The sequence below is a fragment of the Gobius niger genome, assembly GCF_951799975.1.
Source record: "Gobius niger genome assembly, chromosome: 21".
NCBI lineage: Eukaryota > Metazoa > Chordata > Actinopteri > Gobiiformes > Gobiidae > Gobius > Gobius niger.
The window spans coordinates 12,283,892-12,304,199 of NC_136872.1; the positions used below are offsets into that span (position 1 = coordinate 12,283,892).

The window sequence follows — 20,308 nt, forward strand, 5'->3', positions numbered from 1 at the left end:
AGATTTTTGGGGCCCAGATGGGAATGTGGAAGCAGTTTTTTTTTTTTTCCCCTTCCCCCCTCGTCTTTTTTGGTACTGTCTTGCGTCACTGACAGTAGCCTAGAAGACTAATATGTGCAGACCTAAGCTTTACTAAGGATTGTAGCCTTATTTAAGTGGCTGTGGATGTAGGCCATGCTGTTTAGCTGCGGGATTATACAGTAAAGCAGGCACTGTACCCCTACACGGAATTGGATGGCGTTATTCTAAGATGACATTTAGCAAGAAATATAGAAAGTAGTCCAGGGCCAGTGAGGCATGTTTCTCCTGTTTTCACAAAGATGATGATGCAGGCAAACAGGAAGCATACAGCCATTAAGTTAAATGTCAAGTTATGCACACTAGGAATGGCATACGGGTAAATCCATACGTTAACTGTTCAGTTATTCAGAAGGCTGCCAGTTATTGCACTAATTGCTGTTCTATTTTGTTTTTGCCTGAACAGTTAATTCAGTTAATTATGTTTTCTTTGTTTCAGCACTGGGCATGATTGCATGAAAGTTTGTCATTTTTTTGGATCAATACAGCAATCTCTAAGCTAACTACCTCTTTAAATATGCATGATTTAGTGAGTTCATTTGTCTAATTATCTTATATTCTGGTTCAGTCTGAGCTTTTATCAGTGCGGATTATCTTTGTGTCCTTGAGCAAGACACTTCACCTACATTGCCTGTGTGGGTGCAATGTGCCTGTGATGAGGAGGTGGTGGTTGGTGCAGATTGGCAGCCATAGCCCTGTCGGTCACCCTCAGCGTCCAGCGGTTTTGTTGTCCATTTTAACACATGTAAGGCACATGCAGCAAATCGAATGTGGCATTTTGCTCAAAACCTTGAGGCAAGAATCAATAGTTAACATCAGAGCAGAGGGATGTCCAATTAAGCTGGGCCGGGCACCAGTTGAGACTCCCCAGTCTTCTCCCTGATGGCACGACTAAAGAGGAGGTGAGCATGGGCATGATGTGGTGCTAGAGATAGATGTGTGGATTTAATACCATATCAGTTCCAGCAGGAATTGTACGGCAGGCATAACAAGTAATTAATATTTACACAACGCAGAAAAACAGTTCATTATCATCATGCCCTTTGGATGGCAGAATATTTCTTCAGCCATCTGTGATTCCAGGGCTAAGCTTTGTTTCTTTACGTTACCAGGTGAAATCACACAGAGAGCGGGTCGTAGGCTTTTGCCCTCACCTTGCCACCGCTCCTCACCTCTCTCTCACACAGGTCATGTTTTCTCTTCCCAGCTAGGGCGCGTTCATGTTATATAATGCAAAACTAGGGAGAGCACGCTGCTGTCTGTGGAGCTAAAAAAAAGAAAAAGAAAAAAAAAGTCTATCATCATTATTCTTCCCGGCGTAACTTTTATACGTGTTTGTTTGTACTCCTGCTCTTGACACTACTCGATACTACCTGCTCCTCTTCTCTTCTCTCCTCTACTTGCTTTTGTTACGCAAGCGCTGAGATTGGAAGTGCCGCAGGTCGCGCAGGTGGCACAGGTAATAGAAGCCGCGGGAGGTCAAAGGGAAGAGGCCAAGTGAAGACAGTGTTTTGTGCCTGAACAAGACCCATCAAGATGCATCTGTCCAGTCATCTATCTTCTACAACACATTTCCTCTCAGCACTATTGCACTGCGGGGTATGCAGACAGGGTGAAATAGTGGTCAGCTACGTCAATGGTGACTCCACTCCATAGCCTGGTTTTTCGATTATATCCGTTTGTATAAATATAGACATGTTCCTATTAGAGTTGACAGATCGGAAATCTGTCATCTTGTCTTTTTTGGTCCTAGGTGAATTGACTTTTATTTTCAGGTGGCACTATTGAATTCAAATTTATACACATGAAAATGGAATTGGATAGACCAAGGTTTCCAAGCTTATGGCCTGGGGAAAAAAACGCTGCCCTCAATTTTGGTTGGCGCTAAGGTTTCTTGCAGAATTGTTGCAAAATCCAAAAAAGTAGTACTTTAAATGTGTCTGCCATCATAATCTGATTAAAGACATTATTGTGTCTTTGCCTGAAGAAATATGTGTGTGGGGGGATGGTTTAACAGCGTCTTCATGAATGTTTTTCAATGTTTCACGACAATTACCACCACTACGACCCTCCACTTTGGACACTCCTAGGATAGGTCTGCAAATACAGTAGCACTTTACTGTACATCACAGTAATAACAAGGCAATAGGGTGGTAAGACCATGGTATCTTTAAGTATGCTAATGCGGTAGTTGTGGTAATTGCATGGAGATAAGACTAACCCATAATTCAGGCAATAACATATTAAAGCAGTACTAAGTAACTTGTTTACCTTGCTAAATCCTACGTAGTCTCTCTGGGGTAATGCAAGTGTTAATGGAATGATTGGGGGGTCTTTCCTCTCCCCCTGGTGTCTCTGGCCAGAAAACCACAATTGCAACTTCAATACACACTAATGGAATCACGAAGAAGGAGCTAACAGGCTAACGGGCAAAGCTAACTGTGGGCTAGCGCCACTTAAGCAGTATTTACAGCCAAGTTTGAGTGAAAAAATTATCTCCAATGTGTAATTGGATGTACAATATCCCTCTTTCCCTTTGTCTTTTCTGTCAGCGTAGTGTTTACTCTCACGCACAATTAATGAGTAAAAAACTGAAACATGCTATGACACCTGCAATGGTGCGGAGTTACTTAGTTCTGCTTTGGAATGTTTGTGGAATGTTTACAAAAAGCAATAGTTAATGCTTCGATTTGTTGCATTTGTGGTGTTAAAATGGAAATTAAAAGCATTCAGTTTCATCTGCTGCTACCTACAAAAATGCTGTTCAATTATTACAAGAAAGATAGTGCTGCAACGTATATCATGCATACAGTACATCCTATGTATGATTGGTATAAAGAGTAAGTTAGGAAACACTTATAAAAAGGAAAAATGCTTCAAATGTTGCATATCAACTAACCCGTCAAGCTTTTCGTACAGTTCTTGTCAAATATATATTCTTTCATAAACGTCAAGTAAATTTAACATTTAAAACAAATCCAACCGAGTTCAATCAGTGTGTTTGTACTGCTCCGACTACATCACCCTGAGTTGTGTCTTACAAGCTGAACTGACAAACCCGCCTTAAAGCAAGCTCAAGGCAATCATTTGTATTCTTATCAGCCTTAACCACTCGACAAATACTATTGATGTTGCGCCTGTGTAACCGCCGCTTCGCCCAGAAAAAAAAGAAGAAAAAAAGACAAGGCACGCATTGAGTAGCGTCCGGGGAGAGCTCTCCGAATCTGGCTCCCTATGGGACCAAGCACACTCCCAGGTGGAGGCAACGATTAGTGATGTAACAGCGGATCAACATGAGAGCAAGGCTGCGCCGCCTCACTCCATACAAATGCAAATGTGCTCGGTAAATGTTGGTAATTGATGCACAGGAAAAGTTTGCTAACAATTTCTGACCTTTGCATGTGGGCTGCGTTTCAATTAACAGCTAGTTTTGGTTAATAGCTATAGCGGAAAAATAAGCGCTACAGTGTTCAGTTTTGTTCCATCTAGCAAATAATAAGTTAAGAATTTGTAGAAAATACATCCTTAATTCATAGAGATGCACCGATCCAGCTTTTTTGCTTCCGATACCGATACTGGGGGTTTTAGTATCTGCCGATACCAACCGATACAAAGAGACTTTCTTTCTTGAGTGAAAATAAGAGAATGGTCTCTTTTCTTCAGTGTCAGATCAATATACATGCGTTTCTAATGACATCACGCATAGTTCCGTCGACCAATTTGAATACCGAAGTAGAATTATGCAGTACTACAACATGTAACAATATCTCTACTAAGGATGAAAATGAAAGCCAACTGACTGACAATGGCAGTTTTATGTACTCGTAATCACTGCTCAAGAAGGAAACAGTTAAAACACGGCCCCAGACGCACGTTTATGTGATATAACCAGCATATGGCACAGACGTAGCAGCTCTGTCCGTCGAGCTACAGCAGGATTTACTAAAGATCTGCTTCACTCCTCAGACTAAATGAACACATCAAAAACTAACCAGAAACCTTTCTCTGTGATTTTTACAGAGTCAACAGAGTATGAGTCTGAGTCAGTGTTTAAGCTGCTCAAGACGTTACAATGCTACCGGTTAGCATATAGCTTCAACACGATAAACACATGTGTGGTTCACATCATCTATGAACACTGAGGAAATACTACAGTAACAGCATGTTGTATCCAAGGCTAGATGTTTGGAGTGTGATTCAGGGCTTTCTCTTGGAGAGGTCAGAGCTGAGCTGTTGAAGCTACATGCTAACCGGTAGCATGCTAACATCTTGAGCAGCTTAAACACTGACTCACTGGTTTCTTCACATAAACGTGCGCTCTCTGTTTTCTTCTTGAGCAATGAATACACGAATACAAGTACATAAAATGTCACTGTCAATTAATTGTCTTTCATTTTCATCTTGAGTAGAGATATTTTTACATGTTGTAGGACTGATTCTACCGCCATAACAACAAAAGTCACATGACTGAAAAGCATGCAGTCTTTTCTTGCAAACAACATGTTACATAGGCGAATATATCTATGGAAAAACATTACACTAGGATCACTGGACTTTTCTACACTAAATATGAAAGGCTTTGGGTTGCATTGATATATACAATACAAACACTTGGTGAATCCAGCAATGGCTATTTTGTTAGGTGAACGAATCATAGTTTCTGCCAAAACAGGTATCGGTTAAGCATCGGATATTTGTAGTCGATACACGATATCGTACCAGTGTCATATGCACTTTAAGTTTCATTAAGTTTGCACTTTATATTGCTTTCATAATGCCATAAAGAATGACATTTGGCTAGTTCTCATAATAATATAGCAGTCGTATCTGTCCCTCTTCACCCCGACGGAAAAGCGGCCACACAATTACTCTGCTGTATATTTGAATGCATCACCCCGTGCGCGGATAACACTACCCTCAAGTGCTTTGCTTTCCCCAAGAATATCAAGTCACATCAAATATAATCTGACCCCGACAGACTGCGGACCTCCTCGAAGAACATCTTGCGGATCAACCTCATATCCTATCGCGGGGAGACGCTTGGATGTGTTGTCCGTTTCCATGGCGACACCCCCTTTCTCCATCATCAGCGCCACACAGTACAGCACATAAGACAATAATGAAAGCTCTCAAAGGCCGCGGGGGCACCAGAATAGCATGCGCCCTCAGCCTGCCCCCCCCCCTATCGTACCACTTGGAGCTGTTACACACCCTGACGAGAACATTTTGAAACCCACTACCCCCAGCCCTCCCCTCACTCACACACACACACACACACACACACACACACGCCACGTGCTCTTTGCCCCCCTGCCATCATCCTGGGGTTTTTGAGACCGCCGAAGATTGGACTTGCGAGCGAAAGGGATGACACGCAAAATGACAAAACTCCTGTGTCTGTCTGTCAGGCTTGGTCTTTATCCGACTGACATTTGCTGGCTCAGGCTCATCCGAGGCTCGGTAGAAGCCAGGGATAAGAGTCACACGCAGATGGCTTTTTTTTTTTCTTCTTCTTCCCCTTTTGCGGTGCGGTCTAGTGCAAAATTCAAAAGGAAAGAAATCTGCCCAGTTATTCTTCTGGTTTTAAGAGACTTTCTGAAATATCATTGTAGTTAAAGGGGTACTGTAAGTGTTATTGAATCGCGCTCAATTTCTGTAGTGTCCTAGATCCAGTGCTTGACAAATAACAGAGCTGGGAATATAGAACCTGTCCTGTCACAAGCAAAAAAGAAAGAATATTTTCTGTACTGTCTTACGTGTTTTGTACAGTTTTCATCTATAAAATACTTTCTGCTTGTTCGACTACAATACTTGCCTGCATTTGATTAGTTGCCCTTTTAAACATCCCACAATCATCGGCATCATCTAGTGCAAATCGGCACCAAAAATAGCAAATTGCGTTGTTGTGAGTTGAAAATTTAGGGTGGGCTTTGTAAAAAAAGTTTCAAAATCACAACATGTTGCTGCATTCTAATGTTCTGTGCCATAGTTAAGAGTTTATCAACGCACACTTCTGCCATGTAATGCTATTTAAAAGTGGAGTTCCAGTAAGTGCCCTGTTTATGAATGCACAACAAAGTACTCTTAATAATCATGTCCAATCTCCATATTATTACTAAGTGCAACTGCTAATGGCAAAACAGACTTGCTTGCCAACGCCAAGTCGTACTCTGTAGCTTACTGAAAGTCCACTGATCCAATGCATATGGGATTTCTTAGTGGTTTTGAAAGGGGAGATATAATGTGAAATCAACTTTGGGCTAGAATTTTTCGCTATAGTCTTCTCGGTGTACCGTGTAAGACTTTTATGTTTTTGGCTCAACAATTATCCGGCCAGTGCCCATTCAGCTTTCCAGCAGTTCTATTTTAACCTCTGTTTCCAAAATGCATGAGGCTTGTCTAAGTGTTATGCCTAAACTTTTGCACGCCGCCGTAGAACTTTTTGGCCAGAGCGAGCAAAGTCTGTCGTTGAACAAAGGGCATAGAATTTCATCAAAAGAACATCTGTCCAACTGTTAAGTGGTGGATCGATCATTCTTTGGGGTTGTATTGCAGCCAGTGTTCACAGGGAATATGTCATGGGTAGAACAAATAATTGATTCATAATTGAATTCCAACAAATTATGGAGGGGAAAATGTAACACCAAGTTAAAAAGCAGATGGCTTCTTGGTGTTTAAAGTTGAGGTGCCATATTGAGGGCCTACAAGGTATTAACTGCCCAAAGTTATTTTGAAAAAGTGAAAGATCAAAATAAAACTAGATTTTTTAACGTTCTGGGAATGTCTCATCAGTAACTTCATGTCTTTTGGAGATCATTTTTATCTTCCCCTTGTTTTCTTGATACTTGTCTAGTTGTTTTTTTTCTATGTTTTCTTTGGTTGTGTGTCTTTTTAAACAGCCTTTTAGACTCTATATTCCATGTTCAATGTACCAGCCCGATAGCCCAGACCCATTGTTTGTATAGAATAATAGACATATTGGGAGGGCTGGCCAGTCTAAGACGTTCACTCAGGCGTGACAAAACTGACTCATTTACTTCTCCTTTGCCGGAGAAAGCTCAGTGATGCATTGTGTTTTGTAAATGGAGTATATTGCTTCGCCGTCTTCCTCGCCCGCTCCGACCTGCCGTTTTGGTGATTAACGTCTGATAGGGCCGAGACATTTCTGAGTGAGTCAAAAGAACAATGAGCGAATGCCATTTCAAAGTGATGAGGCGAAGTCTGCGAGAGGAGGGCGCCGGGAGGGGAGGGGAGGGGAGGGGAGAGGGGGGGGTGTAGGTGTTCGATTGATTGGTGAGAGGGAAAAAAGGCATCTGCTTGGAAGCGGCTTAACAGTTGCCTCCAGAACGCACGCCTGCTATTGTTTCCAAACAAGAATAACCACGTCTGCGCGTCGCCTCTGAAGCGGCGAGGGGACTGTTGCATAAGAAACATTTAGAGCTGTCTTCTGTTCTCTCAGCTCGGCAGGACTCAATGTTTTTTTTTTTTTTCTAATAGCTCTGTCTGTCTTCTCCAGGAAGCGTATGGTTTCTTGCTTAAAGTTTTTTAAATTCTGCTAGCACCGCGAGACAACAGCAGTGTGTTGTGTAGCATCTCTGCGCAATTTGATTAGATTGCAGAAGAAATGGAGTTGCCGAACAGCTAAGTCATCACAGCTGTTAATTTGGCTGTCTTTTTTTTATTGACAATGACAGCTGCTTTTCTTGTCAGACTTGGGACTAACAAGAAAGTAGTCTCCAGCTTATGATCTAACTCAGGGGATTCAATCTCTTCAATGACTAAAATTTTCTTCTATTTAACCAGGAAAGGCCCACTGAGATTCAAAATCCCTCTTTCTTTTCATTCACACTAAAAGGCTCCACCCCAGGGGTCTCCAACCCGGAGAGCTACACATAACAAAAATAACAAAAACTGGCAGAGAGCTCCTCAAACTTTGATGAGTCTATGCGACTAAGGCGGAGTTCACCTTGGAGGATAACTTGCCGAGATTATTAATACAATGAAAGAAAAAGACTTGATATTCCTTTTCTTATTGACTCTATTTACCCAAATGTTTGGAGATTATGTTCAGCTCGTTCAGTGTGTCCCCAACTAAATCAGATTGAGGTCCGCAAACTTTTCCTTTGTAACTTTCGACATTATGTCCAGGGTCCGGACATAATGTTGCTCCTGAAAATGTTAAAACATGAGCAGAGGTTGTCTATTTACATAGCAGAGAGATGATCAATGAATCAATCATTTTGCCATCTTATTTCAAAGTTATTCAAATTGTTTAGATCATATGTCATTCAACCTTAGAAATTAAGTATATTGAGAGGATAAAAAGCCTCTGTAGGTCCGGATCTGGACCCAGGTCCGCCAGTTGGGGACCCCGATCTAGTGCATGTAGGAAGGCTGCACAATATATCGTGAAAAATATCGTATCGCGATATTAGCTGATGCAATATCCGTATCGCGAGAAGCCGCAATATATTGCAACATTACCATAGCCTTCATCTGACTGAGATCGACCCATTTTTTTTTTTGCAAACTCAAACTCATGCATTGAAGTCATGTGTAAAAGTTCAGTTTTAGTTTAACATTTACTAGCTTTGTTAAATTCTACCCTTTTTTTGGTCCTGATGGGGTGTTTTTTTAAGTCTTTTTAAGACACAATTTGCTGAAAAAAATGGAACATATCGTGTTTGGTGAAATATCGCAATAATATCGTTATCGCGATATTGTGCAGCCGTATCGCATATCGCAAGTCACTTCAATATCGTGCAGCCCTAGCATGTAGGAATGTAGAAAGTCTTTGCTGCGCTACTTTTAAGTGCGTCTGATTTGAGATCCCTGCCACACCCGGTCTGGGAGTCAAACCTGGGACTTTCTTGTTGTTAGAAAAGAACTCTAAACTCATAAAGTTACCTACCTTTGTAGAATTAGTAGTACCTTGCAGAGCAAATGACTGTGACTAAGTTGACTTTGAAAACCTATTAGCTTCCCCTTTCTAATCAAAAGGGTCGGGAATTGTTCCACAAATTGGTTTAAAATGGAACAACCTTACAAGATGCCTCACTAGATTGCGTGCTTATTCATTTTGCTGCGTCTAAAGTGTCTCTACCTTCCCTTCCGAGCACTGTTGCGTCAGCTGCTGCACTTTAAGAGTTGGAAGGGTGTGTATTTTATAGCTGCCCTTGTGCTCTCCAGGCAGTGTTCGTACGTGGGCAGGGAACCAAAGATGAGGGAATAGGTCCGCAGTCAGCAGCTGATCCAGTGACGGAAATGGCACCGAGGCAAGAGGGTCCCAGGTGTAGCCATGACTCAAGCAGAACGTCAGGCTAGGGACGAGTGGGGGGTTGTGCTGGGGGGGTTCAGTGATTGAGAGCGCGCAAAGTGCAAGAAGAAGAAGCGGAGTGCACCATGGGAGTTTGTGTCCTAGGTGACAAGCTGGCGCGCGTACTCCGTGACAAGTGCAAAGCGAAAAGACAGGGATCGCGACTCCTCTCTGACCTTCACCAAAGTAAAGCAAAGAGTCGAACTTGTTTCTCCGAAGTGTTGTTGGGCGCGAGCGTGAACTGGCGCGCACCTCTCCAGTAAACAGTCCTCTCCCTCCGACTCTAAGTGAGATTTCTGCTGACTGAAAAGTCCGGAATGCTACGGGAAGACATTTTCATTTTTTTCCGTTTGACCTTTCTGTCTCTGCAAAAAGCCACGCGCATCAGCAGAATTCCGACTGCGGCGTTGATGTAACAGACACCAATTTAAGACGAGAGATAGAAAGATTTATGTATTTCAAGCAGTTTGCCCTTGTCATATTTTCTGCATAAAGAGTAAAAAGCCTGTAACATTGTAGATTTTTTCAGTTTTCAATTTCAAGATAAGGGTTTCTGCAACATAACTACTGAAATAAGGCTGCTTCTCTTTAAAAGTATCGGTAGCTGTATGTTTCTCAAGATGTAAAATCATGAAAGAAATGTAATGAAAATCCAAGCCTAAGGTGAATCTGGTTGACAATTTGCAATGGGATGTGTTCGGTCTTATTGGTGATATCGTACATGTTCAGATTCTGTTCTGCTTCTTGAGCAAGGTCAGGTCATAAACTCAACAGCACGTTCGGCTTTTGTCATGATTATCTTAATTTTGAAACAGTACTAAGTAAGTTGTTTATCTTAATAAATCCTTTTCGTAGTCCCTCTGGGGGAAATACAAGTGTTGATGGGATGATTGGAGGGTCTTTCATCCCCCCGGTGTCTCTGGCCAGAAAACCACAATTGCAGCTTTCCTGCACCGGTTTGGAGGCCCAATACACACTAATGGAATCACGAAGAAGAAGCTAACAGGCTAACGGGCAAAGCTAACTGTGGGCTGGCGCCACTTAAGCAGTATTTACAGCCAAGTTTGAGTGAAAAAAAAAAACCTCAATTGTGTAATTGGATGTACAATATCCCTCTCTCCCTTTGTCTTTTCTGTCAGGGTAGTATTTACTCTCACAAACAATTAATGAGTAAAAAAAACGTAACATGCTATGACACCTGCAGTGGCGCTTATGGCCTCTAGGATCATGAGTTACTTAGTACTGCTTTAATAATTTAGTTCCATTTAAATGGTCACATTTTTGTAGCGCCTTAGGCGCTTAAAGTGCTTTACATTAAGGAACTGCTCACCCATTCACATTCTCATTCATACACCAGTGTACGCAGACACTGGAGGCCTTGGGTCTTGCCCAAGGACACAATGACAGTGTGCACCTGTGGGATTCAAACCGCTGATCCTCCGATCACAAGACAACCCGCTCTACTCTCTGCGCCACCGTCGCATTTAAGCCTTGTTTTGGTTCTGACTTAACCTTTTTGTTCTTGTTTTGCCATACTTTTTTGAAAAATATCAAACGGATTATGTTTTATTTATGAAAGAGATACCCTGGTGACGTGGTTTAGCAAAGCATTGAAATAATCACATAAATTTGCGTAACTTCACAGCCTGGGGACGCCAAACTGGATGAAAAGCAGCTGGTCATGTTATCGCAATATCGAGGATGTTGTCCTCTCAACAATCACAATTTCTTCTCATATTGTGCAGCCCTATTCTTATCCATCTTCCAAATTGAACATGCATCGTGGCAAAAGAACCCATTCATGCATATAGCCTATAGCGTAGGAAGAGCTGCCATCTCTTCCTCTCCGCGTCTGCGTAACAGCCACCACCCGTCCGCTCATGTTCCTGTACTCAGCTAATCTCCGTCTCGTGTTTGTTGTGGCGCCTACATCTGCTTTCTGTACTTGCATTAGGATCAGCGTTTGTTGTCACTCCGCCCCCTCTTCTTCTTCTTCTCCTTTTCTCACGCCCCCCCCCCCCCCCCCCCCCCCCCACTCTCCGCCCCATCCTCCCCACCACCCGCTCGCCCACCACAGAGTGACATTTATTAATTAAATATGGTGTACTGCCTCAGGATGTGCCTCCGTTCTCCTCTATCTCCAGACACTAATAATTACATTGGCATTTAGCTCCGTGATAAGCCGACCCTATGGCCTTTATGAAATGTTCCCAGTGCCCGGATGAGCAAAATATAGACTGGTGCGTTACTGACTATTGATCCAGGCGTCTACCTTTGCTTTTATCTTTAGTGGAGAGAGGTACAACTCATTAGCATGGTTGAAGAACACAACACATGCTAAAGGCTAAGCTAAAGCGCACAGAGAATAGCGCTGACTCGCAGTAACGGCAGCGACTGACAGTTGGAAAAAAAATATTGTTTTTTCTTGCACTGTATATGCAAATAAATCCCCTCAGGAACCTTCTGATATTTTGGCATTGTGTACGCCGATAAAATGCCAAATTTCACTGCTTCACTTCTGGAAAAAAAAAGCTGATGTGTGTTGTGATATTTCTGTTTTCCTTTTTTTTTCTTCTGCACAAATCATTAAAATTCGAGGGAAACTTTCTCCCTTGGGACTTGGCCACATTTTCAGTGCTGCTGGATCTACTAAAAGTTTCACCAAAATTGTGTTTTAATTACCAACCTAGGGGGTATTGTGCACCTAATCTCGCAAAAAAAACACAAAAAAAAGCGGCAAGTAACATTTAGGAAATGTCACTTGTTTTTTGGGATCATTTCTTCCAGAAAGGTGAGAAGGTGAAAACAAAATGGAGACTAATACGGTCGACTAGTGATGAGCTTTTCAAAAGTTGTATTGCCCACGACTCTGAAAATGCTGAAGTGGGTTGTTGGTCTTTACCAAAAATCTCTGTGGTTACATATTTTTTTTAAATAGTATTTTTTATAGTAGTTGATTTTCAGCCTGTTTGTCCATTAGGAATACAATATTTTGACATAATAGAATCCTGGCAACTCTTCAAACTTCAAGTCTTTAATTTTTTGGGGGTTGCATCTTGTCATGAATGGAGTTGTGTCCTGAGGTGACAGCTGTGATGACCCACTGATCTCTTGACCACTGAATTTGCGTTGAACATATATTTTGGCCTTTCCTCTTGGCTCTCCCGATTAAAGTGGAAATGCTGCCTTCCTTGTATTTTAAGCCTGTGCAACTATGAAAGCCTCAACAAACTATTAAAAGGCGATAAAGCCATAATTTCATTCCCTGCCCTTTGCCGACCTTTTCTGAAAATCCCATAAAAATCTCCAACAATTTACCATTGGAACCAACCTCCCAAGCAGGCAATCAACTTCTTAATTGTAGATAATGCTGGAGCGGCCATTAGTAAACAATGTGGATGTGCCTCAGTTGCAGAATAACATCAGGGATAAGCTCTGAACTGAAGTGCATTAGTGTTCCCTTTTGAGATTAGGCCTGGGCAGATAAGGTGAGTTAGCCAGAATATTAACTTTGGCTTTGCTTTAATTGTTTCCCCCTGGGTGGCCTAATCAGACTGCTACATTGCACAACTATTATGTAGCTTATCGGCTTCAGGGGGTATTAATTGACGCTTAAGTCACAATTACAGTAAACATGCTTTTAGTTTGTCAAATGCTTCCGTACTCCAGCGCCATTTTAATAAGCTGTCGCAGTATGGCATCATTCATTATGTCCCTATGGCTCACTCGTCTCCTATGGTATCCTTTTTGACTGACATGAATGCTATGAGCCAGATGTAGGAGAAAGCTATTGGCGCTCGACTTTCTCGCTCACTTTACTCTTGTGATGGGGAAACAAACATGGATTATTACAACCAAATGGTTTACAAGACACAGAAATATCTTAGCACATGAAGAAAGTCATAATACAAAGTAGAGATGCACTGATCCAGCTTTTTTGCTCCCGATACTGGGTCTTGAGTATCTGCCGATGCCCGATATTGACCGATACCACTTTCTCAAAACTCTCTTTTCTCCATTTATAGATCAATAAAGTCATATTTTATTGTAATGATATTGCAGATCAATTATATCTATTGATAAACCCTTGGATAAACATTTAAGGATCACTGGACTTTTCTACGCTAAACATCCTTTGGTATAACACAGGCTTTATATTACATTAATATAAGCAACTCACATTGAGTGATCTGATCATTACAAGATCAGATCAATTATTTCTTAAACTAAAAGGCGACTTTAGGTATTTCTATGTTAGTTTCTGTTTCAGCCTTGATTAGTTTTTGTTAGCATACTAGCTTTAGCATACTGATGCTAACCGCTGCATTTTGGACGGCGATCTGAAACTAACACAGCATTTGGATTCCCCTGGTTCTTAGCATTACAATGATATGCAGCATGTTCGGCATCGGTTCAGCATCGGTTCAGTATCGGATATTTGTAGCTGATACCCGTAATCGTATTTTTTTTCAGTATCGGCTCCAATATCCGATATCCGATACCATTGGATTGGTCCACCCCTAACACAAAGTGTCAAATATGTTGATGAATGATGAGCAATGGTGATTTACCTTACTGGTCTAAATTGTCTTTGAACAACAAAAAAACTACGGAAGTGTCTGAAACAGCCATTCAGGCCGTTTTTGAGCATTCATGTCTTTAATGTTTAACAGACTCGGCCCATTGCCGTGTTTTACATTGATTGGCATTAACTGATTCACAGAAGTACTAGTTTTGTTTTCAATGGAGACTACAGACAATACATTCACCTTTCCTTTTAAAATCAAGTATCGATTCTGCACCCACACTATGTAGAAATGCTGCTTTCATGTCACGCCGCCTAATAAAAATACCATCAAAATGTGCCCCCATTCGCCCCTCAGAGTTGGAGAGTCACTTGCACCCAGAATTTTTTGTCTGACAAAATTCATTTTGGCCTTAAATGGAACTTTTGGACTCTGGAGATCTTTGGCACGCCTCACTATCAGCTCCGACGCTTTGGCTACCATGGGAAATCTTTCTTCAACTTCTATTATTTTGTCTCTATGTTCTCATTTTCCGCCCGGCGACTTTAAAGCCCGTGCTTTTTCAAAACCGGACGACACGCTGTGCAGATGCAACTTCCACAGATAACGAGTCAAATTGAGAGCCTGAGATGGTTGGATTAGGCAAACGGACACACTCTCTGGCAGCATTATTACTTGTCTGTCATGCGCTTTCACTATGAGCACACGCATAGCTTTAAAGCGAGTGGGTGGTTCGTATTAATAAATCTCTTTTGTTTGTGCTGTTTCCATATATTTGCAAGGCGATCCGCTTCATAATTGCAAACAAGAAACTCAATATGCTCTCGCCAGGTTGATATAAGTGGAACTGTACTTCAGGGACGGGCGAGTTCTATCAAATAACATTGCACAGTATGCAGCCATGTTATTTGATCTCTCTCCCTTAATATAATGCAATATCTTTGTGTAATGTTTTGGTAGCATACAGTACATGTCAGCTTCTTCCTCACTCGTGGAGCAGGTGACTTGATAACATGAGAAACTGAGCCTGTAGCATTACATTAAAGGGTCTTTTAAATCTGTATTACCATGTCGTTAAGTTGTTTTCTCATTAAAAACATACCGGGAGTTGAATTTCGAGCCGCTCGCGCATCTTTCAGTAGTCTTCAGATCTTCTCCAGTGGCTATTCTTAGCACTGTGGCGACAGCTCCCAAAAATGTTCTTCTTGTTCCCAAAAAACTCCTCCTGAGGTCCTGCATATCTCTTGCTAAGCTTAATCTCTCTTATCACCAAGGTAATAAACTCGCCATCGCCTTACTGCAGTCACACAGGCTGGACTGTTTTTTCTTCTTTTTCTCTATTGAAACAGCTGCACAGCGAAGGGGAGCAGGAGGAGGGAGTGGGAGGGGCTTGTGTGGAGACTGTGTGAAATTCAGTGAAACTACTTAAACTACTTAAAAATCTAAACTTTTTTTTTCTCGCATACAAAAAGAGTATCAAAAAAATGTCAGTCTTTCCATTAATTTTTTGGATGTTATGATCGTTGAGCTTGTATGTCAAAACCTAGAATGGGGCGCCACGGCATTGACCATTTAAAAATGTGCAAACCTGCATTCAAAAAGATCTTTTCATTTTCAATATAAAGAGTTAAATGAAAGCAGTGTCAAATCCTGATACATTTTCTTCTTAAAATGTAATCAGTTTGCTGTCACTACAGCTAGTTATTGACCAACATTACTTCTGTTTTACAAGGTCTGTGATGGCTGATATCTTATTTCTTTCAATATCAAATTCAGTGGATTTATAGCCGATATCTTTTTTACTAACATTATATAATAGCGAGGCTGACCTCATGCATCCAGGGTTAAGAGCGCCTGAATGCCTCTATGTCTGATTAAATGTTAGACTGATGGTTTGCAGTTTTGGATCGTCTTTGAACTGCAAGTTTAACAGTTTCGCCTAACAAGAGTCTAGAATGCTCCACTCCACAAAGGCCTGACCATCAATAGAGAGTCAGAAGACCAAACGCTCACTTCAGCCACAAACACGGCACATTGAGCTCATTTGCTCTCTCTGCACACAGAGGACCGCTCTAAACGGGTTTCTCTTTTTCTTTGAAACGCTCACCTAAGCACAAAACAACTTTTTTTTTAAACTTCCAAGGTGATTCACAGCTCCTGCCTTCAGTCTAAATGTCCAAGCCCTGGCTTGTGTTTATGCTTAATTGTGCATAGTGTCTAAAGGTCAGTGCCCGCTGTGATACGTTCTGCCAAAATGGCCTCCAGGGGACACTGTTTCAGATGGATAAACAGCCAAACACCTTCATACTCTGTGCCCCTGGCGGACTCACCTTTTAGGATCTTTGCCATGCTCTTTCTTCTTGTTGAAGTATGTAAAAATATGGAAACCGACATACGGAGATCATTCATACTCTTTACAGCAAGGCCCCACCGCAGCCTTGGGTATCGAACCGTGCACCGTCTTGCTGTGAGGCGCCAGCTCATTGTCTTGTTGCAAAGCATTTACCTCCAAACTAAAATATACAGGTCCCTCACCTCTCCTTATTTTTCTGGATCCCATTCAGAATTTTTATTTGGAAGACCTTGTGACTGATAGGCATCCACCGGCGCGCACCGCTTCACTGACTTCCATTGCACTTGGCCAAAAGCGGCAGATTAATTTCGCTTGTCAGTATTTCGCCTCTTTTCCTCTGAGCCCGATGTTTATTCACAGAGGAGGAGTGATGCGTTTGTCCTCCCGTGAATTAAAACACGCGGTATATCTGTTCGACTAGACCTCTCCGGTGTGATGAATGCTTTGCTGCTGCCTTACCCCGATTCAATGCCGTAAAGTGTAAATTAAAACACGACGCATGCCTTTTTTTTTGGATAGCCGTCTTTTGATTGCTCTCTTTGTCATCAGGAGCGAAGCCGTCGCAGTGGTAATTTGGTTATTTTTACATGAATACCTGTTCTGTCGCAATCAGGAATGTTACTGTGACTGAAATGGGCGACGGGGGTACCGTATCGTACCTGGGGAATCTATGGTCAGTCCCAGTTATGATAGGAAGTAGCGATGAGTGATTAGATGAATGGAAAACTCTTCATCACATAATGCACTTCTTATGGGGCCTGTAGGGTCAATGAGCCTTCGACCTGGAGATGGGAGATTGCGTGCGCCTCCTCATATACATGTCAGAAGTGCCTCTCCGCAGCTGCGAACACTTGTGGGAGAGGTTACGCGTTGGGTTTGATAGAGATTTCAAAAGCATAGAAAAGGTTTGTATACATGGGGCGACTGTAGAGATCAACCGTAGCCTCTTTTTGCACATTTAATGATCCTACATGCCCCTTTTGACATGCCTCTTAAATGTTTAAAGCTGCTCATGTTGCTGTATTCGCTTTAGTTTGATCTAAAGTGAAAAAAAAAAAAAAAAAATCTCTCTTGTCTTGCAGACGCTGTTGGGAGGAGGGCACCGCATGGATCTGAGCACTTTTCGGAACACGCTGTGGGACATCCTGACAAGCGGAGACAGTGTGAAGGTGAGCGCCAACCACCCACGTCCTCGCCGCGCTCCCCTTAGTCTTACAAATTGGCAATTTTTACCGGTTTAATTTCCACGGGATGACATGAAGTGGGGATATTCTTAGAAGAAGTATAGGCCAAATTCAATGTGCGCCTGGTCTAGATAGTAAATGTCAAGACCTCAAGCATTGTTTTATCCTTATCTATGTAATGGGAGCAGCCCATTCCAGGAGACTTCTTCACTACTTTGGGTCTTAGTTACTATTATCTCAAGCCGTATATGTTATTGATCACTGTCTGTTCAAGCACACAGTTTGAAATCACGTTATTCTTAAAACCTCTCTCTTGACCTTCTCCGACGCTTGTAGTTTTCTTGCAATTGAAAAGGAAGAAGAAGAAAAAAAATCAATACGTGCTAATTACAGTATTATTTTGTCACCGCACAAGTCACAAGAGCTGCTGTCACAACTGTACCAGAATTTTGTAAAGTGTCCATTATTTATCTTCACATTTCACAGTACACCATTGTCTGCATTCATTTATATTTCATGAGTCGCCAACAGTGAAATAATAAAGAAAATGTGGGAAATTCAGGAAAGTCCATGCATGTCCATATAGGGCAGGGGTCCCCAAGTAAATCAGCCTGAGGTCCCCAAACTGTTAAAACATGAGCTCAGGTTGTATAGCCGATCAATGAATCAATAATTTTGCCATTGTATTTCAATGTTATTCAAATTGTTTAAATAATATTTAATTCAGCCTTAGGAATGAAGTATACTGAGAGGATGACAAGGCTTTGGGGTCTGGACTAAAGCCTCTGGAGCTCCGGGTCTGGACCCAGGTCCGCCGGTTGGGGACCGCGTTATAGGTCTGGTCAGGATTTCAAATTGGCATAAAGCGCCATCTACAGGCAGTAGTGGGAATGACACATTATGAAAATAGTGCAAATATGCTTTCACTTTCATCTAACGGCAGTGGAGCAAATCCATGGCACCGGTATGAACACATTTTGAGTGCAGAACAGGCCTAGTCATGGATTATGAGACTTAAATCTCTGACTCTGTTCCGGAAATACTGATTAGATCGCTTTCAACAGAAAGACCATCGTGGAACAGGAATACCCAAATCTGCGTGAATGACACTACTAGTATGTTTTTGACTATGAGAACGATGTTATGACATGGCTAAAAGCTGAAAAAAGTACATTTTGCAGTGTCCTTTAAAGCATCATAAAGAGACAATTAAAAGACTATTTTTGGGTGTGGCCTCTTCAACAGCGCTAATGCTAGATTGCTACTTCTATACCCAGGCAGTGTATTCATATTGATTCTCTTCATTTTGGAGTCCATCTAATACCCACATATGACTTTCTGAAAAACAAGTTTATAAACCACATTTTTATCTGCAGGCCCTAAAAAGAAAACGGCCCGCGCTTCTCTGTCTCCTGAACTGGGGACGAAGAGCGGCGCGAGATAGCATCCTTTCATTTCCGCTCCTCCAGATAAAAAGATGAGAGCGGAGGAGGACCAAAGTGAGGGCTATCGGCAGGCGGCGGTGATTGAGTCCCTTCTCTAAGCCACAGCGCCGAATCTGCTCAAATAACCCGCTCGGACCGATAAGAAGCCAGTCATTTCCATAGACAAAAAAAAAAAAAAAACGGGGGAAAAAAAACATTGAGCTTCAGATTAGATTTCACCGTGCGCCTGGCTTATCTGGCTGTTGCTCCATCACAGAATGTAAATTATAAGGCAAACTCGTGTCCACCGTCCTCTGGAAACATCATTGAGAAAATACACCCGGATTGGAAATGCTATTGTTGGCACGAGTAGCCACATTACAGCCGCTATCTCCACCACGGAATCTGCCGCAATATCGGTGTTTCCCGGGTGAAAGTATTTCTCTGGTTATAAGATCTATTGGATATTTTCAAGCTCCCAGAGTCAAGCCACGGTTCCAGTGGAGTGGGTTTGTGTGTTGTTTTGTACGGGCGAACTCAAAAGCCGGTTTCATTTCTCGTTTCGGGGACAGCAATGTAGCAGAGATGCATGCTATTGAAATTTCTATGTGAAATAGGAGTTTGTATGCGAAAGGGAAAGCTCATACAAGGCTGTGCAGTTTATTTTGTAAGTATTTCCAACAGTGCGTTCTACCTTTTGGGACATATGTTGAGAAAAAGATCCAGTAGCACTTTAAGAGAAAACCATGGAGGGACTTTTGAATCCCTGGCAAGAAACTTGGCCTTGGGTCATCTTGGTTAGTTTTTTGTTGGCAGTAAATTTAAAAGATAAGTTTGTGTTGGTAAAAATGTCAGAAATCCAAAGGTTGATTATATTTGCATTGTCATTGCATAAAGTTAGTAACTTAAGCCATGGGGGGGAGTAAGTAAACAATATTGTGTATTTATAAGTGGTGGGACTTCAACGCGTTAATTTTGTAATTAATTACAAAGATTTTAACGCGTACATTTTTTTAAACGCAATTAATCGTATTACCCCCGGATTTCCCCCTCAAGCCGGAATTCCCGAGCCGGAACTTTTCTATTTGCGTGTATATGGTACGCCCGTATATCTGACGCACAACCGCCCACGACAGCAATGGACGAAGACACTTCACTCAGCCCGTTGAGGACTCAGTTTTGTTTAAAAAATCATCCTGATGGGACTATAGACAAGTCAAAAATACCATCTCAATGCAAAACATGTTGGGACAAACACAGAGACGTCCTCGATGCTAATGTTAGCGTTAGCCTCAAACAAACGCTCCAGCCACGCCCACTCTGAGCCACAATAACCCTAACCCTGTCATAAGAAATGGCACTTTGATTTCTGTTTACTGCAATTGTTAAACACTTAAAGGCGCTGTTTTATGGCCCTTTTGCTTTAT

At 41.9% G+C, this 20,308-nt stretch overlaps 1 protein-coding gene across 1 annotated transcript in view; it reads left to right on the top strand.

Moving 5' to 3' along the window:
* Positions 1-20,308, top strand: part of LOC306980865 (glucosidase 2 subunit beta-like) — a 167,944-nt gene that overhangs the window by 35,096 nt on the left and 112,540 nt on the right. The window contains exon 9 of the mRNA XM_079580398.1: positions 17,356-17,442. Coding sequence (XP_079436524.1) covers positions 17,356-17,442 — 87 coding nt within the window. The remainder of the gene's footprint in view (positions 1-17,355; positions 17,443-20,308) is intronic.